This window comes from Alexandromys fortis, unplaced genomic scaffold, assembly GCF_014885135.2.
Source record: "Alexandromys fortis isolate MF-2015 unplaced genomic scaffold, M_Fortis_MF-2015_v1.1 scaffold_86, whole genome shotgun sequence".
NCBI lineage: Eukaryota > Metazoa > Chordata > Mammalia > Rodentia > Cricetidae > Alexandromys > Alexandromys fortis.
The window spans coordinates 1,543,694-1,564,521 of record NW_026067965.1 but is presented as its reverse complement, the minus strand read 5'-3'; the positions used below and the strand labels follow the sequence as shown (position 1 = coordinate 1,564,521).

The following is a 20,828-nucleotide window of genomic DNA, read 5'->3' as shown; positions in this document are numbered from 1 at the left end:
ATTGATTCTCTTTCAGAATTGAGCACTTTGCCAGAATCTATAGTCAAAAAATTGGCATCAAGAAGGAAGTTCTTTTGAAGACCCTGTGGGGAGATTATTATATAAACATGAAGGCTAAGAAGATTATGAAAGTTGATCAGGTAGTGTAGTCTGTGTTGCTTAGATTGTTGGCTGTAGAAAACTTGTAAAGCTTTATAGAAGCATCTCAGCCTTAGCTTGTGCAGAGGAGTTCACAGAGGACTTCATGTGGCACAGAAGTGGAAAAGGTGCACAAGTCTTGTGCTCAAGCACTGTTTCTTTGGAGTTCCAGTTTATATCCATGAATAAAAAACAAAGTCTGCAATGAGAGGAATGCCCTGTTCTTATGAACGGTTTCCCATGTTTAAGAATGTAAGAAACCTGAGCGTAGGAAATGGAAGCCTGTGAAGAGAGCCCCATCTCTGAGTGAAGTCAGCTCGAAGCTTGGCTGTGGGCTTTTTTGATGGTAGTTGTGGGGCAGCCGCTGAGGTATGTCCCCCAAATGCTCACGTTATTTCAGCACCCCTCTGGTTCCTAGAGGAAGAGAATTGTTGGCTTACTGGTAATGAGTTATTGGCTGTGTAGAGCATGACTTTTGTCTTTACCATTGAGTAAGTCCTCTAGCATAAATACAACAGCGCTGGGGTGAGAATGCGGCTGTGTCAATGTTCAGGCACTGAAGCTGACATGTTCTTCTGTGCAGGCCAAAGGAAAGAAACCTTTATTTGTACAGTTGATCCTGGAAAATATTTGGAGTTTGTATGACGCGGTCTTGAAAAAGTAAGGCTTTTGTAAAATTGTTTCTTTTTGGGCGGGGTCATTTGCTCTTAGACAGCTGAGCTTGACTGGGACAGTGAACAGGGCTTCACGGCTGAGTTAGTTATAGGGCTTGGAAACAGTTAGAGAAGTATAGCTCAAGTAAGGGAGGTGAAGGGCTGGAGCAGCCGTGTGTTGCGTGCGGCCTGCTGGGCTGTTGAGAGCAGAGGCTGAAAGAAGAGCTGGGCCTTGCTTTATGTAAGCACAGTTTAAAGAAACGGTAATTGTGATGGGAGAGTTCAGATTGGGAACTAGGGAAGAACCTGGGACAAGTGCAGAAGAAAGCTGGCTTTATATAAACTTATCAACCCATGTACAGAAGCAGAATGCTAGCGTTTGTTGGTAAAGCCGCGCCAGTAGGCATTGCTTGTTTCAGTAAATCGTACAGCAGTGCTCTGTGCATGGCTCTAAGGAGTCAGAACGTGATGGCATAGCCTGCTTGTCAGGGCCCCTTTACTTATTTTTGGCCACCTCTGAAAAAGTAACATGCAAAAAATAAAGGGTGTCAAAATTAAGCTAATTTTCCTTGCTATGCATTCATATCTGTTTATGTCTTCTCTCTCTCATCTTTCCCATAGGGACAAAGAAAAAATTGATAAAATTGTGACTTCTTTAGGATTAAGAATTGGAGCCCGGGAGGCGCGACATTCAGACCCTAAAGTGCAGATCAATGCCATTTGTAGCCAGTGGCTCCCCATATCCCACGCTGTTCTCGGTATCCTTTGTTTTAGTGGTCTGGAATGAGATAGATTTTATAAAATAAGATAAAAACAGTTTTTCATTGCCAATCAGATAACCCTCTAGAAATAACCCATTCTAATCCAATGTTAGTCTTTTCTGTTTACTTCTTGTTCTGTCTTGAACCAATATGAAATACTAGAAAAATTAACATAACATGAGTTAATATTAATTTTATAAAGTATTTTTCTTAAAACAATATGTGTCCTCTAAAAAATGCAATAACAATAAAATAGCTGATACGATAAAATAAAACTTTTCACAAGACTCCTGAAGTAGATATTTAGAGTCAGTGGCCATCCTGGAAGCAGGTCCAGGTTTTGAGAGCAGGTTCAGAAAGCAATGTCCCTTGCTGCCCGGGCATCTCTGTAGAAACGTACCTGTCACTCTGAAAGTGTAGAATCCTTGACGACAGGCCTCAGCTATGGTGTGTCAGAAACTGCCCAGTCCTCTTGACATGACATCGGAGCGTGTGGAAAAACTGCTGTGCACAGGATCACAGACATTTGAGTCTCTTCCACTGGAAACCCAAGCCCTGAAAGCAGGTGAGGAACGATGGGCACATTGCGGTGTACTACACTGTTGACTGCCCACAGTCCAGGCTGCGTGTTAGTTTACAGGAAGGCCAGTTTGTCACACGTCACTTCCACTAATGACCACTGCTAAAACTGACCATGTCCCCTCTCCAAAGCTTTCCTTTTACTGTAGCATATTGCTGAGCCCTCTGGGTAGCAGCCGTGACCCAGCCTCCTTCCTGCTTGCTGTTCTGATCTCATTGCTGCTCCCACTTTGCTCCTCTTTCTAAACAGCCCGGTGTGTGTTCCCTGAGCTACGAAGTCAGTGCTGCGACTGCTTCTTAGGGACTGATGGAGTGGTTCCTGGGACTGTACTGGTCCACACTCCTCATGAGGGCCACCAGCATTCCGGGCTCTGGGCACCCTGGAACTCCTCTGTGTTCATTGTCTCCAGTTCTTCTCACCCTGAAATTTGTACCCCTGCTGTAGTTGGGCCCATTGTTGACTCTTGGTTACTCAGACCAGTTTCCCATCCTCATCTGCCTCGTCTGTCGCTGGCATTTCACATTAGTTGACTGCTGCTTCCTCCTCTGAACCTGGCCTTTCCTGACTTCCACACTCTGCTGCTTCCTATGTTGCTGTCCACTGCATTTTCCCTTTGGATGTCACACACAGCATCCCTTCCTTACACCTCATTTTATCTGCAGTCTTGGTGAGCTCGCCTTTCCTTCCAGCTGTCCATGACAGCTATGTACTCAGAGTTTCCCCATCTGTGTGTGTGCACAGGAGCTCTGTGGACTCCAGACTCACTAGCCTTGCATAGCTTGTCACCCCTACCCCCAGCCCCGCCTTCCCTCTGCTCTGCTTCAGAAGCATTGCAGACTTGACATACCCCAGCCTCCCAAACCTGCTCTTCCAATTATTCCTGCTGTAATTAGAGCTGCACCCACCCTTTCATCTGCTGAGTCTCAAGGCCCTGGAGTCCTCTGTGGTTCTTACACTGACCTCACACCACTGGACCCACTCTATTGGAACTAGGGATTCTTCATTTAAAGTATATCCAGAATCCAGCTACCGCCCAACATTTCCACCTGCTTCTCTGGGCCAAGCAGCTCAATTGCGTGTTCTCTAGCTGCAGTTCGACTGATGCTATTGACATGCTCAAAACTGTTCACCCTTGCTTCCTGTAGTTTTCTTGTTATATTTTATTATTTTCTTCTGTCTGTCTGTCTATCTTTTTATTTATCTTTGTTTTTTGAGACAGGGTTTCCTAGCTTTCCGGAACTCACTCTGTGGACCAGGCTGGCCTCGAACTCCCAGAGATCCCCTCTGCCTCCCGAGTGCTGGGATTAAAGGCATGCGCCACCACCGCCCAGCTAATGTTTATATTCTTTTTGTAATGTTTTATTATTTTGATAAGAGGTAATAAGTTTTCTAAAAGGTGATAATCAGTGGTTTTATGCCTGTGTTTAGGTTCTGGAAAAAGTATCTCTGAGGTTCTGACATGGAATTGTGTTGAATGTTAGATGCTTAGAAAGAACTGACTTCTTATGGCACTGAGTCTATGCTTCTGAGCTTTGTTACTATGTTACCATCCTGATAACTAATTTTAAGCTTTAGTAATATTATCATTATTTGCATACAAGCTTGCTTGATGCCCATGGAAGCCAGAAGTGGGAGCTGGAGTTACAGACGGTTGTGAGCTGCCATGTGGGTGCTGGGAACCGAACATGGGTCCCCTAGAAGAGCAGCCAGTGCTCTTTAACTGATGAGCCGTCTCTCCAGCCCTGATGACACATCACTTTTGTCTATTGTCTACTTTAACTTGCCTTTATAAGGGATTAGAAAAACATTTAAGGAACTCCATTGTTGGCTTTTGATCCTGGTAGCAGGACTTTGTTCTGTGCCTTCTCCCTTGGATGCGAAGGAACCTTGATTAGGGTTTGCTGAAGGTGGCGAAGCCCCGTCTCCAGCAGTGCCTCTGGGAAGAGCCTGCCAGCTCCTCCCTTCAGCTTTGCTTCTTCCAACTCTTGCTTTATCACAGCTGTAAGGAGGTAACGCGTGTAGACGATGCTGCATTCTAAATGAATTGCTGTTCACAACAACTATTGGGTTTTTCATCTTGGGGAAAGCCGTGACATTTTGCTCCCTGTTTATTTAGCCTTTATGAAATGTGGAAGTGAAGACACTGCTCCAGTTATCATCTTTGTTTCCAAAATGTTTGCAGTTGATGCGAAAGCCTTGCCTCAGAACAAGCCAAGGTAAGCAAAGGGGGTGTGGGGCTGGACTAGGGCAAAGGCCTGTGATTGACTGGTAGGCATGTAGCTGGGGTGCGGGTGGAGGGCACAGATGCTGCCGCTCTTCATCACCCCTGCCCTGGAGTCACTTAGAATCTGTTTGCTCATCTGTCCTTTTGTCACATCTGTAGAAGAAAGCTGTTGAAGTTAACTTTGGAGTATTGGCTTGAACTGATATAAATTAAAGGCTAGTAATAGCTGTATTAACAACAGTCAACCTTTCATTGAACATGCCGGGTACGATGCAGTCGGCCTGCCCTGTCTCTAGGTCTGTTTCCCTCAGTGCAGACTGGATGTCTGATCAGCAATTCTCTGTAGATTGTGCCTGCAGGGGTGGCAGGTTCTAGAGAGGATTGTCAAGTTCAGAGTCTTGGGAAACCCCTCCATTCTCCATTGTCTGCTCCTCATGTGTTCTCTCCATAGCTCCTGCCCCCCCCCAAACTCCTTAGAAGGTAAGGAGCAAGTGCCTGTGCTCTGTGCCTATCGGTGTGCACAGTGCCTATCTGTATACACAGTGCCTGTCTGTGTGCCCTGTGCCTATCATGTGCACAGAGCCTATCTGTGTGCCCTGTGCCTGTGTGCACAGTGCCTGTGTGCACAGTGCCTGTCTATCTGTGTGCCTATCATGTGCACAGTGCCTGTCTGTGTGCCCTGTGCCTACCGTGTGCACAGTGCCTGTCTGTGTGCCCTGTCCTGTGCCTGTCATGTGCACAGAACCTGTCTGTGTGCACAGTGCCTATCTGTACAGCCTCTGGTGCTCAAAGAAAAAGGAAAGGAAAGAGACAAGGCACGGTGGCAGAAGAGACTGCGGCTGGTTTCACGGAGTCCGTTACAGTGAAAGAGAAATGGTGACGGCAGAGGCGAGGGGCAGCATGGGAGGGAGGCAGAGCAGCCCAGCTGCTGCAGTTCTTTAAGCCTATGTTCAAGGGCTGTCCCGGCAGTCTGGATGCCCAGCCCCAGTACATGGTAAATATGCCAAATTCTAACAGCTCAGGGCCAGAAGTATCCTGCTCTGTGTGGGGATTGGACATTCAGGGGTGGTCTTGAGAATGCATGCTTGAAAGGGAGCCAGTCCCGGGGACCCTTCACTTGCCTGGTTTCTCCCTTCCAAACCCAAATTCCTCAACTAAATCCCCAGGCTCCACCTTACCTTTTATAGATCTTTTTGCAGTATTAAAGCTCCAAGTAGGAGTGGGTGGGGGTAGACTGGAGGTGGGGGAGAGAATGAGAAAAGAGGAGGAAGAGAAAACTGTGGTTGATATGTAAAATAAATTAAAAAAATTAATAAAAAAAAAAAAAGCTCCCAGTACCTTCTCTATCCTGATAGAAACGAGAGTCACTTTTCATGAAGAATTTCCATTATTCCATTATTGCTAATGGCTCTACTCAGCCTGACCCTGGCAAACAGCCATCCCTTTTACACACTGCCTTTTCTCTTTGAGCATCTCCTGTGTCTGATAGTGACTCAGAGCTTTAGTTTGGCCTTTTATTGTTGCCGAACTGTGAGTTCCCAGCCTGACATCTCAGCCTTCCTTGTGAGCAGTCGGTTGTTCTCTGTGAAGACACACTTTGGAACTTCAAAAGAAAGCCCCATTCCTTATAGTGACCTTTTGCATGCTTCCAAGTGTCACTGCCCGTTAGCCATTCTTTTCTTTCTCCTGGTTGGCTGCTACCAGCAGAACTATTGAGGATCTCTGGAAGGTTTTATGTGACTGTACTTGGTACTGCTTGGGGCATTGGGCACTCACGCACCAGTTCATAAGCTCAGAGCCGCCGGGATGTAGCAGGCCAGAGAGCCTGCTCTCCTTACTACTGCTTTTGCGGGAGGGAACTTGGGAAACGTGGGACTGACTGATCGTCACCTCTGTGGCCATATGAGTACTTGTTGCTGCTTGACGAGCTGAGAGGTACTTGGTGCCGCCAGATCATAACCTATTTGTGACATCCTGTAGGCCTCTCACTCAAGAAGAAATGGCCCAGAGACGTGAACGCGCACGGCAGAGACACGCAGAGAAGCTAGCAGGAGCACAGGGACAGGCACCACAGGGTTCCACCCAGGATGGTGCTGCCCTTCTAGCAAGTCCCCAGGGAGATGAGCCAAGAGGTACAGCATTACTAAACAGGCTTGGATGTAAAATATTCGCTTAACTTGGTACATTGCCCTTATCTTTTGACCTTCATCTTAGTGTTTATTTTGGTTGTGAGCCTGGCCTTTAACGGCTGAGCCATTTCTCCAGCCCCATCTTAGTGTTGATTAATATTGTTTCTATCCTTGAACCAAATACTTGTATTCACCATGTCTTCTGTATGTACAAACAGTACCTGGGTTGAAGTGAGCACTCATGGCACTGAATATCTTTTTGTGCCTGGCAGGTGACGAGCCAGATGTGGCAAGTGTTAGCCCTCAACCCGTGCCCCAGGAGGAAAGCAGCCAAGAGGCCTTCATTGCATTTGCTCGTGTGTTCAGTGGCATAGCTCGAAGAGGACAGAAAATTTTTGTCCTGGGACCCAAGTACAGCCCTGCTGAGTTTTTACAGCGGGTAAGTGTTATTATTTCAGGGGTCTGGTAACTTCCAGACTGGCTGGGTGTGGTGGAGAATGGGCAAATAGGAAAAGGCACCCCAGTTCCTATCTTATCTGTTGTGTTGCCTTGGTAACATTTTGTGTAAATGGCTCCCATGGTAGCATTTGGGAACCATATGAGCCAGTGAACAGCTTTTCGGGCCTTCTTTGCATATCAAGCAAGGTAAGAGTCACTTTGGAATGGAGAGGAGAAGTCGATGTTATTTTGGACTCAAAATAACGGTGGTCAGTCTTCAAGAAGTTTGCAGAGCCAAAGTTTTAGTGCCTCTGGCAGAAGATATAGGAAGCAAGCAGGTGAGAGGTGCCGCCCGCATAGCCCAAAGTCTGTTCAGGCCTATCTGAGAGCAGACAGACAGAGTGTGGACAGATGCCTGAGCCAACACCGTAAGAGTTTGGCCCCCCGTCTCTACTGTTAGCAGTTTATTCTCCAGTGCTACATGATGGGCAGGCAGGCCTTGCTGGGCTATGGCCCGAGCACAGTACTTGGAGTGTGGAGGCCTGTGATTTGTAGGAAACTGAAGGTTACAGCAGCACATCTGCAGCGAGCTTAGTAGATCTTAGCTTGTCGCTGAGAATCACGTACTCTGAACTGTCCCAGCGGACTGGATTGTTCTGGAAGCACTGACTTACTGGCTGTTACAAACCCCATGAGCACGCCTGTTGACCACCTGTGTGTCATCTGTTGCTGAGGCTGCAGGTTGGCACTGGTTGCTTATGTGTCTACAGCTCAGCAACACAAAGACAGTTGACTCCATGGAGTCAGTGCCACGGGACTCCTCAGGATATGCGAAATATCTCAGACCTGCTGTGAAGTTAGCCCCTGTTATTTTTCTGTTGCGGGGTGTTACAGGTTATAACATATCCTGCAGTTTAGAAGACTGCAACTTATCAGCTCCTACTTCTTAAGACTTAGGGGCTGGCTCTCACTTAGCCGGGTGTCGTGGGGATTTTACACTGCTGTCATCAGGGTGTTGCTGGGCTGGTCTCCTTTGCAGGATCAACTAGGGTAGGGTGTCTGGGGGGAGAGTGAGCACACGCATACAGTATGTGCGTATGTGCTGTGTGTGCACGTGCTACTAGAGATTGAACCATGGCCTTGCGTATGGCAGGCACTGTGCTACAGCCATAGGCTGTTTTTACTTTGGTTTTGAGGCAGGGTCTCACTGAGTTACCTAGGAAAGCCTGAGCTCATTCTGTAGCCTAGGCAGGCCTTGAGCTGCGATCCTTCTGCCTCAGCCTCCCCAAGTCCCTGGACTATAGTTCATCAGGCTTGGGGTGTTTCTTACATTTTAGATTTGCTGCCGTGTTGCCTTTAGAGCTGCTCTTGAGAGTTGCAGTCATACAGAATATGGGCACTGAGATGTACATGTCAAAAAGCCATCTCTTTGCAGAGGTTCACGAGTCTTCCTTTCTTTTGCGCCTCCATGAGTTGTCTTGCTTTGCTCCTTTTCCATCAGTGGCTCTTTGTTTGTGATATCAGTTGTCTTAACATCATATGTAGGATCTAATAAGACATTTTATTCCATCTTAGTGCTAGCTCTGGGCCTGTGGACACCAAACATGCATTTGTTGATTGGTATACTTCCGGGGTCCTTCGATATAGTGGGTATATTTCTGAACACATGTATGTCAACACACCTTGAATCATGACAGTGCCTCCTTAAGAATAAATAATGAAGTAGGGGCTCATAAACCCGCTATTCTTGTGTGTGTTCTTATGCATGTGTGTTCTGTCTTTCCTTCAGTGTTCCTAGTATTTCAGCATATGCTCCCTTTCAGATTAAGCCCATGGCATACATACCTAACAGGTGCTTGGCTTTTCATGACGTTTTTAATCAGTGTTTTCATGTGTCTCGGGACACTAGCACAGTTCTTGTTGCGTGCTTTTCACAACATGGGGATCTGATGAAGATCCCAACAATTTTAAAGAATAATGGTAATATTGATATTGAAACAAGCGTGGTATAATCAGGAGAACTGTTGCGTGGCATAATGCTCATACATAGTGACACGGTATAGTCATGAAAACTATTGCATGGCATAACGCTCATACATAGTGACAGGGGCTCCAGGCCAGCGAGCTGCCAGGCCACAGAAGAAATTCTAACCTCGGAACTTAAAGGTGGGAACTTAGGCACATCTTAAATAAGTGAGAGGTTTAAGTCTTTCAGGATTTACTCATCAAATGTGACTTGTTTTCTATCATAACCCACAGAAAATATAAAAAAACATTTCAGCTTTCTGTGTTTTGGGTAGACAAAGGTGACTGACTAAAACCGTGAGGCCCGTGATAGCCTACTCCTCTCCTCACTTGGGTTTCATCGTTTTCTCTGGCAGGTCCCACTAGGCTTCTCAGCTCCGCTGGAGGACCTGCCTCCTGTCCCCCACATGGCATGCTGCACGCTGGAGAGCCTGTATCTTCTGATGGGAAGAGAGCTGGAAGATCTGGAGGAAGTGCCCCCAGGAAACGTGCTAGGTAGGGTGCTGCTGGCTCCCCTGTCCCTCCAGCCTTGAAGGCTGTCCAACATGTCACGAGGTATTCAGTGACATTTCCAAAGAGAATAGCCCGTCTTTTTCCATAGTTCATCACTTTTTCTGGCGTCTTTAACTTAGTATAATTGAGTCCCCAGCCTATGAGTCAGGAATTTGGATGTCTAGTTCAGACATATGTGCTGCTTAAGTAAATGGTGACGCTCTATCTTAAGTGGGTGCCTTTTGTTTGGAAGCTTAAAACAGAATTGTTACTCATATGAAGTCAGTATAGATGACCAAACATTTCTTAAATCTTTGGAAGCTGTTTTTCTTATCATGGTCTATTTAAACTCGTTTCTTTCTTCCTTACCCTCCCTCCTCCCCAATGCTTCTTACCATTGAGATGCCTCTGAAAGTAACTGGTTGGTTTACTTCCTGTAAATATTGTTCCTGTCTTTTGCTTGATTCCTGCCCTTCCTGCAGAATCCACTGAGGCGAGTTCTTTGTCAGACCCAGGACATGAAATGCTGAGTTCCGTCATGCATGTAGGTTCTGAAACACGTGGGTCTTGCCAGCTGCAGGGTCACTGTCGTCCAGTGACTGTGAAATGGGAAATTCTTTTGAAACCTAGAATTGTGAAGTCAAGGATCTATCTTGAGCAGCTACTGGTTTGCCTGGATTTTGTGGGCTTTCATCTAAGAAATTTGCCAAAATACATTGCCATGCTCCTGCTGGGATGTATTTTTTTTTAATTATTCTTTTTTTTTTTTTTTTTTTTGACATAGAATTAGTAGAATTCCTGGCTTCTCCCTAGTCCCTCTTTTGTTTCTACTTTGGAAAATGCCAGTGACGTTCTGATGTAGCTGATGATTGATCTAGCTTTGTAAGGGACCGTAGCCAGCTTCATCAGAACTTTGGGAGAAGGGGAACACCCCACCTCTGGTCCTAAGCCCTCTTTGGAATTACTGTGGCTTAGATTCCCCCCCCCCCCCCCCCCCCCCCCCCCCCCCCCCCCCCCCCCCGTTTCTTAAATGGCCGCATAACCTAGAGCTCAGCCTTCCTTCTGTGGAAAGGAAGACTGCTCGGTGGTATGAACAGCACAAGAGCCTTCATGATGGCGCCTCTGCCTCTGGCCCGGTATTTCTTCTCCAGTGGAAGTGATAGGGCATGGCAGGCGGTGGAGTCTAGCTTCCTCTGGGTTCTAGGTACCGTCCACAGTGTGGTTAGTGTTAGGCATGGCAGGCGGTGGAGTCTAGCTTCCTCTGGGTTCTAGGTACTGTCCACAGTGTGGTTAGTGTTAGTAGAAGGACTGAAATCATTGCTTTCTCATCCGTCTTTCAAGGCAGCCATGGTTCTGCCCTCTGATGTAGGGAGACCTATGGTAGGCTAAACTGTTCATTTCTTCTTGTAGAATATATACATACATGTACATATACATATATCCCTCTTATTTTCCAAAGATTGGGTAGTGGTGGTAGGAGATGGGTAAAAGTGACTCAACACTGTCATTTACATATTTAAGGATATGCCAAAGGGACACATAACTTTGAAGTGAAGTAGATTGAGTGGGAAAAGCCAGGTGTCTTTCCTCTTTGCCTTAGGACCATATTTAGCCGCGTAAATCTCTCTCAGTCCGTAGTCCTTGCTGTCTGTCTTGGCCCTTTGGTGAGGCAGGGCATGGTGGCAGGAGCATGTGGTGTACCCAGGAAGCAGAACAGAGTGCCTGGGTGGAAAGAGGAAAGGAGATGTAACTCCACCTGCGGCACTGCCGTAGTGGCCCATCTCCAGCCTCACGATCTGATTGTCTCAGAAACACAGCCTGGGGTGTGGTCTATTAAACCACCTGGGTGTGTCTCATCCAGTTAAGTAGATGGTCATCACAGCCACCTGGCAGGACTCACAGTTTTATTTGGGGGTAAAAGGGCTTTCCCGGTGACCTCCATGTGTAGTCTTGTTTCTCTGATTTTGTCACATGCCCCACTAACTGTAAGGGAGACCCAGCATTGAGTATACGGATATTGGGGCTGTGAGTGTTTTTCAGAGGTCTGGTTTACACTGCCTGCCAAGCCCACCCTCGCACCTCATCTCTTGTTGCCTAGTGATTCCTGAATCCCCTTTGTTAAAGTTGTGTTTCTTCACATCAACAAGCAAGGTCATCCCCCAAAAGGACTGTGTAGCACGGAAGGAATACCAGAGCCAGGCTGGCCTCTTTGATTTGCCCTCGGAGTTGAGACAGGCAGGAATTGTTTCCCAGTCTAACTGCGCCCCCTGCATAAATAGCAAGAACAAAGATCTGCCCATCGTTCCCATCAACTGGTTATATTGGCTTCTAGCCAGTCATGCAGGCTTGCTGGCCTAAGGATTTACAGATGATTTGAACTGCCTGCCTTAGTCACTAACGATACTGACAATTGTGTTTCCTCTGGTAGAAACGGAACAGCTCCGCTTGTTTCCCAAGGTTGTTATCTATGGAGTCCTGTGGATTTATTTATTATATTTATTATTTAGCTAAGACGTGAAAGACAGAACATTAAATAACAATATATGGAGTACATTTTGTTGTTGCAACCGTAAAAGAGTAACTAAACTATAAAATCCCTACAAAATTGAACGTGACGTTCCTGTTGTATTGTAGCAGGCTGATACCCCAAGTCATAATGCATCAGTTTAAACCTCTTCATATTTATATCACGGAAGTTTTTAGGGATTTTTTATTTATTTCTTTGTTTATTTTGGACTTCCTAAACAAGGACTCACTGTACAGCCCTGGCTGTCCTGCAGCTCACTCTATACAGGCTTGTCTTGAATTCAGAGAGATCCACCTGCCTTTGCCTTTTTTACCTGGATTGTCAGTATCTACATGGTTGGAAAAGAACAATACTATATCCAGGTTCTTAAAGGTAAACTTCTTTTCAGTAATTAGGCCGTTTTCCCTTCCAGTATTCATTAGAAGGAGCAGGAACTGTTTAGACATGGTCAGTTGGGCCTGATGACCCATTCGAATGACATCAGAACGCCGTGAACCGATTCGCAGTTCAGAACCTAGAACAACCTCTTCAGGCAAACTCCATTCGTTCATTAATTTAAACCCAGACAGCGTATGTTAGCAGCTGTAAGTTCATAAGCCAGGGTGTTTAATAAAAGCAGCTGTTGAGAGTTCGCAAGGGGGAGGAGGAGGAGGCTGAGCGCTTTCATCCTACAGTGGGAGGAAGGCCAGCTGGTAGCTAGGAACAGTGAAGTGTTGCTAGGGTACATTGACCAAAACCAGGTGTATCCACCCCGTTTTTCATTGTTTATGGTTTGAAATGAAAAATTAGGCTAGCTGAATTGGGTAGAATAGTCCACATGTTCCAGTTTCCCGTCGCTGCATTAGAAACCTTGAAGCCTAGAGGCTTAAAATAAAGGTGGCAGTTTTTCAGTGCATCTGCAGATTGTGCATTGCCTGGTGTGGGTGGTGTGTGTGTTCCCTGGGTGTCTGCTGTGGGAGCGCACAGCCTAGGGGCTAGAGTTGTAGGAAGAGCCTTTCAGTCCAAGCGCAGGAGGCTGATGCCACCTCTGGGCTGTGGCCTTGCTGGGGTAACTAGGCTTTACAGGTGACTGGGTTGTTCCCCTTTGAATATGAATTACCCCCGCAGCCCCAATCCTAAAGTGTTTCTCCTGTTGGTAGTGCTAGTTAGGGAATTAGTAGACACTCTCAGAGATGGTCACACTGGAGACTGGGTCACCAGGATGTGTCCTTAAAGCGTCTGTCTTGACTGCTGCCTTCCCCCTTCCTCCAAACCGTTAGGTGAGCAGCCTCCCCCTTCCTGTGCTCTCCTGTGATCTTCTGCCTCAGCACAGGCCTGGAGTCAGTGTAGGCAAGGGCTGTGGAGTGCGGTCTCTAGAACTGTGCTAAAGTACATCGTACCTCTCCTTAACTTGTTTCTGTGAGTGTGCCCCAGCATCCAGCTCGGAGAGCTCTGTCACCTTTGTGGATGCCTGCCACCACATCCTGTTTGTGACGTGAGTCATGACCCACATTCTAAGAAAGAGAGCTATCTCTCTGTTTTTAGTCTGGCTTTTAGCCCTCACTTTTAATGAGGGGGTCTCTCTAGGACCTGTGGACAGTGCTTTAAAACCACACTGCTGTGCACAGTTAATTTCCTGTTTGCTCTTGCATTTTATAGACCCATCTGTAGACATCACAAATGAAGATGGAGATGTCCATGGTGATGGCGGAGGCCTGAGAGCTAGCTCCCTGTGACTTGTTCACTTAGAGAAAATGTCAGATCTATTTAATAAGAAAATGGGTGGCAAATGATGTGGCCGACGGCCATCTGCTTTTCATCCGAAACCGTGTAGCGGTGGGTTCATTCAGTGCGGACGAAAATTGTTTTGTTGGAAGAGGAAATGAACACGTTACACGGCGTTCTTGGACAATCAGTATCAGGTAGCCAGGCTCCACAGGGAAGTTTTTTTCGGGAGACCCTTGAAAATGCAGATTGCACATTTGAACCCAGCCGTAACTCACTTCAGAACTCACATGTGCTGATAAGTACGGAGTAGGGTTTGTAGTCTGGAAATAGTTGATTTTAAGTTTAAAGTCATCTAATTCCAACCTGATGTTTGTGTAGTTGGTATAGATGGGACCAAAGCGACCCAACTGTGTCAAGCACACAATCGTCCTTTGTTAAATTCCCCACTGAAAATACCTCTCAAAAGAAATGCTTGCTACAGGCTTGTACTAAAATATGAGGGGAAATTGAATTAGAATTCCAAATCCTTGGCCTTTTCATGTACTCCTGTAGATTTCTTCCATATGGTTTAGCCTTTAAAAGTTCAGGGACATATTCTGAGAGGAAACATGATATTCCTCTTTTTACAGCATAAGGAAAATAATAAATATTAATTAGCCTTTCTCTGAACAGATCTAGTTCTGCCATGGTTGGTTTCTGAGCCAATAGGAAATCAGCATCAGGGATCAGCATGGTTTGAATGGAGAGTGTGGGGGTGGGGAGAATATATTTGGTTTATGTGAAGTAACCTAGAAACAAGAAAGGCTGGAAGGATTTTACTAACCAGCTTGACTTGCTTTATTTCAAAGGAAAGCTCAACACTATGTGGCTTCAGTCTTAAGTCTTAGGATACTGTTATAATACTTTAAATTGGCTTTTTGAGAATTTTATACAGTGTATATTATTACCAGCATTTTTGATTGGAGAGAGTTTATATTTTAATCAACAACAAATTAACAGATTTAGTAGTCTCTTACGTTTAATAATGTAACCTGATTTTTATAATTTCTCATTTACATATGATAATGATTTGCAAATTTTCCTTTTATGTAATGGTTATATCTTATTTCTTCATACTTTCATATTACTTACTTATAAAGGGCACAGATATCAGTGGGTGTGTCTGCTGCTCCTGGCTTTAGTGGTGACATCATGTCCTGGTGTTTGAGCCTCAGCAACTCTCATCAGCCTAGGAATGACAGGCCATCCTGTTGTGACTAAGGTCGTGAGCTGTGTTTGATCTTCTGTGTATTGTGTTGCCTTTGCAGTCCTAGAGAAAAGCCCCAGCCATTGATTACTGGACATTCTTCTAGTAGAGTGGTAGATTAGCAGGTGTTTTATCTAAATTTTTATCCCATCGTGAAGACACCTGACCAGTGTTTCCTAAGTATCATGAAAGTACCAAAGAAGAAACTTGTCTCTCTCCCCTTCCTGAATTGCACTGCCTGGTTGGTGGCCACTAGCTAAGGCCAGGCATTTATATAGCCGGGCGGTGGTGGCGCAGCCAGGCGGTGGTGGCGCACGCCTTTAATCCCAGCACTTGGGAGGCAGAGGCAGGCGGATCTCTGTGAGTTCGAGACCAGCCTGGTCTACAAGAGCTAGTTCCAGGACAGGCTCCAAAACCACAGAGAAACCCTGTCTCGAAAAACCAAAAAAAAAAAAAAAAAAAAAAAGAAAGAAAGAAAACAAATGACAATAAAATGCACACCGGCAGTTGTGCCAGGGATACTCTGATCCTGCTGCCCGGCTGTAGAAGTGAGACTGGGGTGAATGTGCCTGTAGTGTGTGGGTTGTCCTGCAAGCCTGAAGAAGCTCTTACCAGTAAAGCCAGCTGTGTCTAGGGTATCACGTGTCTGCCTCAGCCCCGATTCTGCTTGTCTCTTCTTACCTGAGTTCTCGATTATAAAAACTTTCTCCTAAATTTTAATATCATACCTCATATATGGTTAATTCTAAAAAGAAATAACTTTCCTAACTGCGGGTGTAACTCAGTAATAGAATGCTTGCTTGCTATGTGCAAGGTCTTGGGCTAAAGAAAACCCAGTGCCATAATACATTAAAAATAGTTTACAGGATAGCACAGACTCTGCATGGTAACTGTGAAAAGTCAGGCAAGCTAAATAAGAGTAATCCCTCGCTGTGTGTGGAGTAGGTGTGTGAGACAGATCAGTTCTGACGCCTTTCCTTCGTGTTCTGGGAGACAGTTCAAGTGTCACGAGACTCTCCTGGTTCTTAAAGTTTGTGGTACTGATGTCCATGGGACCCTCTGTCCCTGGCCGGTTATCAGGTTTGTGATGACGTAATGTCGGCCAGTTGTGTGCCACCTGGGTTGTTTTTTCCGGTCCTTTGTCAGTGCTCACACTGTCATAGATAAGAAAATTGGTTGTTCGGGCAGTAGAGACCTGTGTTAACATTGACTGTGAAGATGACATTAACAACTGTTGTCTGATAAAAAAAAAATTAAAAAAAAAAAGAAAATTCAAGGTTAATAAAGCATTATGTAACCAAAAAAAAAAAAAAAAGAAGAACCAACTGTTGTCCGTCCACACTTATACTAACTATTTCCCAGTGGCGGTCTTATTTACTCCTTGCTAGTGAGCCAGGGCTAGTTCACGTAGCGGGGACTCAAACTTAGAAACACTAGTAACTAGCTCCCTGATCTAAATTACAACATGAGCTCTGTGAAAGCTGGAGTGTTTAGCTGCTCATTTTGTCTGTTGCTCTTTAACCTCTGTTTCTATATTATTTAGGTTTCTTCCTTTGCTCCAAGTGGACTTACTGGTTGTTCATTTTTGACATTGCATTCCCCTATCTACCGTTAAAGGATGAGTCCTCATTGGGTGTGGTGATACATTCTTTTAATCCCAGTCCTCTGGTCAGTTAGTACAAAGTAAGACAGTTTAAAAAAAAAAAAAAAGTCTTTATATGTGACTTTTTAAATGAATTGGATCATTTTTATTAAATCTTCCTTTATTTTTCTTTAGGAGTTGTTTTATTTATAATATTTGAAACTAAAGCATATATGTCATCAATCTTAAAATGACTTTGGCTGAATGCCTTTAGTTTTACATCTAGCTTTTTTTCTTTTTCTTTTGAGACAGGGTTTTGTTTTGTAGCTATGTAGACCAGGCTGGCCTCAAACTCAAAAGAGATCTGCCTGCCTCTGCCTTCCAAGTGCTGGGATTAAAGCAGTAGCTACGACACCTTGTCTTCCCAGTATATTGTTCTGAGTACTCTAATTTAGCCTTCACAGTCCGTGGACTACAGTTGCAGGTGGCACTGGGACATGCACTCGCTCGCGCTCTCTCTCTCTCTCTCTCTCTCTCTCTCTCTCTCTCTCTCTCTCTCTCTCTCTCTCTCTCTCCCATTGCTGGGATCACAAGCATGCACTACCACACCCAACTTCCTCTTTTACTCTTTCTTCAATGAAGCCTGAAGAGCAGAGGGGCTCATGAGGGAAGATGAGCAAATAGTATCTGGAGTTGTTTAAAGGAGCCAAGCAAACTAATGTGTCAAAAATAGGTGAGACATGGGGGAGGGTGGGCAAGGGATCGGTGATGGAAGGGTTAATCTCGCTTAGCAGTGTGGAAGACAGGGGTATCTTGTGAGAGAGGAAGGAAGGGAGCAGCATGATAGGGAGGGAGGAATACAGCGAGCCCTTGTCAGCAGATCATCACACCCTACTTAGACTAAGTTGGAGCAGCACTGGGCTCCCAGAAGAAGCAGAGTGAAACCCAGCAAGCATGGCAGAGACATGGGAATGTAAGGTTGGCCAGAGCATAATGCCAGTTGGGGTGGGGAGAGCCTAGAGGCTGGTCCTAGACAGCTAAAAGCTCTCATGGGGTGAATTTGGAAGAAATGATCCTGACACCTTCAAGTGTGGGGACAGACTCCCATGCCTTGAGCAGCCTCCTGCAAACTCAATTGGTGTGCTTCTTGCTGTTTCTTGAGCTGCAGCTATAATTTTGGTCCAATTTTAGATGTAATTAAAGAAAAGTAATTGTACTTAGAACATAAACAGAATGGTTAGACTTCAAGTCTGCTCCATTCCAAAGATTTGTTAGATGCATACTTGTGAGGTTGGTAATTAATAGTTGGCATAATTGCTGTGCCAACACTGGCCAGGCCAGGGAGGCCAGAGCCTGGGATTTAGCTAAATTACCAAGACACCAGCAGGTCAAGTGTCACTGTACGGAAGCAGGAGAGAGGGGACAGTTATGAACCAAGTAAAAGTCAAGCTGAGGAGACCGGTGGTGAGACAGTTGATCTTGGTTCTTAGTACCTATAGCTCATTTCTAAGTGGGGAAATAGTTTGACATTTGTAAATGGCTTGTAAATATTGACAAGATACCATTGATGGTTCATAACATATAGTCTTTTGCTAAAAACAGATTTTTCTTTCAACAATTTCTTATGTATAAATTATGCATTCATTTGGAGTACAGTTTGACATTGTCTTAAGGATTTTAAAGATAGGTTTTATGGGAAGGTATAAATATGTTAAATAATTGTGTTAATGTTTCCTGAGGGAGAGGTATTTCTTTTAAGATCCAGAGGCTGGCTGGTGGGAGAGTACCCACAGTAAGGATGAGTTTTGAATGGTGGCAGTTTTTAGGAAAGCTTTGCTTGGTCTTTCAGAAAAGATAGCGTGTGTGGCTTAGAGACACTTGATGTTGGATGAAAAATCATGTTTCATTCGTGATCTTAAATGTGAGTATACATGACAGACAGATATGAAATGACTCAGAAATACATTGTAAAATAATAATAGAGTGTTCTTTTCATAATCATGAGAAGGGCAGAAATATTAAAACCTGGCAGGGCCTCGTGTTGTGTTTACGGGATTGTTGGTGTGCTTTGAAGGAAGCATGAGAGCCAGATGCTGAAAGAGCATTCACAAGGCTGATAATAGTGCCAGTGCTCATGAACGAAGAGCAAATCAAATGACCATGAGTGCAAATTATATTGATGTTATGAAATGGAATATAGGTGAGCAAAATTAATGATATTATCAGTTCAAGGCAGTCTCCCAAGTACAGTGGGTTGAAAATGAGCAAATTGCAGAATTTCCATAGAAAGGTTAAAAGTATGTAAATGCCGTAGATTGCTTAGGAACAAGTGTGTCTCTAGTTAAAAAGATTGACAGATTGACAACAAGGTCAAGGTAGTTCACTTGAGAGCTGGGCTGATGGGGTAAACAGATACTGCTAATGTCCTGTGTCTTCAGTGGGTTTATGTCATGTCTTTCATTGTTCCTTTTACTTCTTAGATAACATGTTTCCCATGTGAGAGCATGTACACACACACACATACGTGTATACAAACACACATTCATGGGTAATAACCCTAATGTGTTTTCTTCACCTTGCTGATTCTGTCTTGTGCTGGTTCAGCGGGAGGGCCAGCTGCAGACTCCTCAGGGACTGGGCCTTGCAAGTCTCGATGCCTAATTGCTCTTGTGAATTCCATGTGTGTTATTGAATGGGTGCGTTAATTGATTCGGTCACTGAGCTGAGGCAGGTGGAAACATGGGCGGCCAGAAGCAGCTTAATGCTCATCATCTGCTTTTTCAAAGTTGACAGTGTAGTTAGGCACATAAAAACAGAAAAGGTGAAGGCTTAGCCCTCCATTATAAAGACACTAGAGCTGGGCTGAGAGAGGGCTTGCTGCGCCAGCTGAGGACCAGAGTCAGATCCTGGAAGCCACATAAAAGCCAGGTGGGCATGTAGTCCCCTGTAATCCAGCACTTGGGAGACAGGGGTGGGATCAACAAATCAAGCTGGCTAGTTACACTAACCTGCTTCGGGAAGTAGAGAGGACATTCTAGGGTGTTCTTGGACCACCAGTCCAAAAACACATACATACGTGTGCACCTGAACACATGAGCACATACATGTGTACCACACACATGAAAATAAATACTAGAAGTTGGTGGGTAAGAGCAAAGTCTTTCCTTAATCTGAACATTTCGTTTTGAAGATTTAAATGGATACGTAGCTTTGTTTTGCTTTTTGTACTTGTTTCCTTATATTAAGATAGAGTATTTGGTAGCCAATGCTGACTTCAGACTTGCTATGTAGCTGGGAGTAGCTTTGAACTCATTTTCCTGCCTCTCTACCTTACAAGTGCTGAGGTTCTAGTCCTCCACCATTATGCCTGGCTAGTTGTGTTTTGATAAAGTAAGATTATCTAATCCCCAGAGCCATGGTAAGCTTAATGGGAATTCTCCAATTGGACACTGAAACTAATGCTCCCCACGTCTACACACACACACACACACACACACACACACACACCCGTGTCTGGACTGGAAAGAGCTCCTGGGTTAAGGAGAGCTGGGTGTCACAGGTCACAGTCTGGAGTGGTGGTTGGCCCAGGGTGATTAGTTTATACTGTAACCTCACAGGGCCGTGAGGTTCAGGGTGTTTTTCTTTCTTAAGTTCTCTAGCTCTCTACCATGCATCTGGGAGTTGTGTTCTTTCTTGTGTTGCTCTCCTGACATTTTGTGCTGTGTAACTGACATGCTTCTCTCCATTTTTCTAGAATGTGGGCAAGGTAACACATAAACTTAGTCAGATTGACAGTTTTCCAGATGCATCGTACATCTGAGCCATCTTAGTGATCCTTCCCTGATGTTTACTACCACTTGGTTATTAATAAATTTTCAGAATTGCTTATGCTGACCCTTGGCTCATTATCCAGCTGTTGGAGGAGGCCGCTTGTTTGTCCCTGGCTGCTCAGCCCCAAAATAATCACACAGAAACTGTATTAATTAAATCACTGCTTGGCCCATTAGCTCTAGCTTATTGGCTATCTTTCATATTAATTTAACCCATTTCTATTAATCTGTGTATCACCACATGGCTGTGGCTTACTGGCTCAAGTTCCAGTGGGGCTACATGGCTTCTCTCTGCCTCTGCCTCCTTTCTCCCAGCATTCAGTTTAGTTTCCCCTATTAAGCTCTAAGTTCTGCCCTATCATAGGTCCAAAGCAGTCCTTTGTCAATCAGTGGGATTCACAGCATACAGAGGGGAATCCAGCACTGCAACTGGAAAAAAAAAAAAATGAAGAGAAAGAGGGAGGTGGGTGGTGGCAGGGAGGGAAAGCTCCCTCCA

General features: G+C 45.0%; 1 protein-coding gene across 2 annotated transcripts in view; it reads left to right on the top strand.

The window, feature by feature from the left end:
• The window catches only part of Efl1 (elongation factor like GTPase 1), an 89,820-nt gene that overhangs the window by 20,038 nt on the left and 48,954 nt on the right, over positions 1 to 20,828 (top strand). For both annotated transcript variants that reach the window (XM_050153997.1, XM_050153998.1), the window contains exons 8-15: positions 17 to 140; positions 722 to 798; positions 1,413 to 1,549; positions 1,995 to 2,117; positions 4,249 to 4,348; positions 6,337 to 6,488; positions 6,758 to 6,924; positions 9,305 to 9,443. In XM_050153997.1, the coding sequence (XP_050009954.1) occupies positions 17 to 140; positions 722 to 798; positions 1,413 to 1,549; positions 1,995 to 2,117; positions 4,249 to 4,348; positions 6,337 to 6,488; positions 6,758 to 6,924; positions 9,305 to 9,443 (1,019 nt within the window). The remainder of the gene's footprint in view (positions 1 to 16; positions 141 to 721; positions 799 to 1,412; positions 1,550 to 1,994; positions 2,118 to 4,248; positions 4,349 to 6,336; positions 6,489 to 6,757; positions 6,925 to 9,304; positions 9,444 to 20,828) is intronic.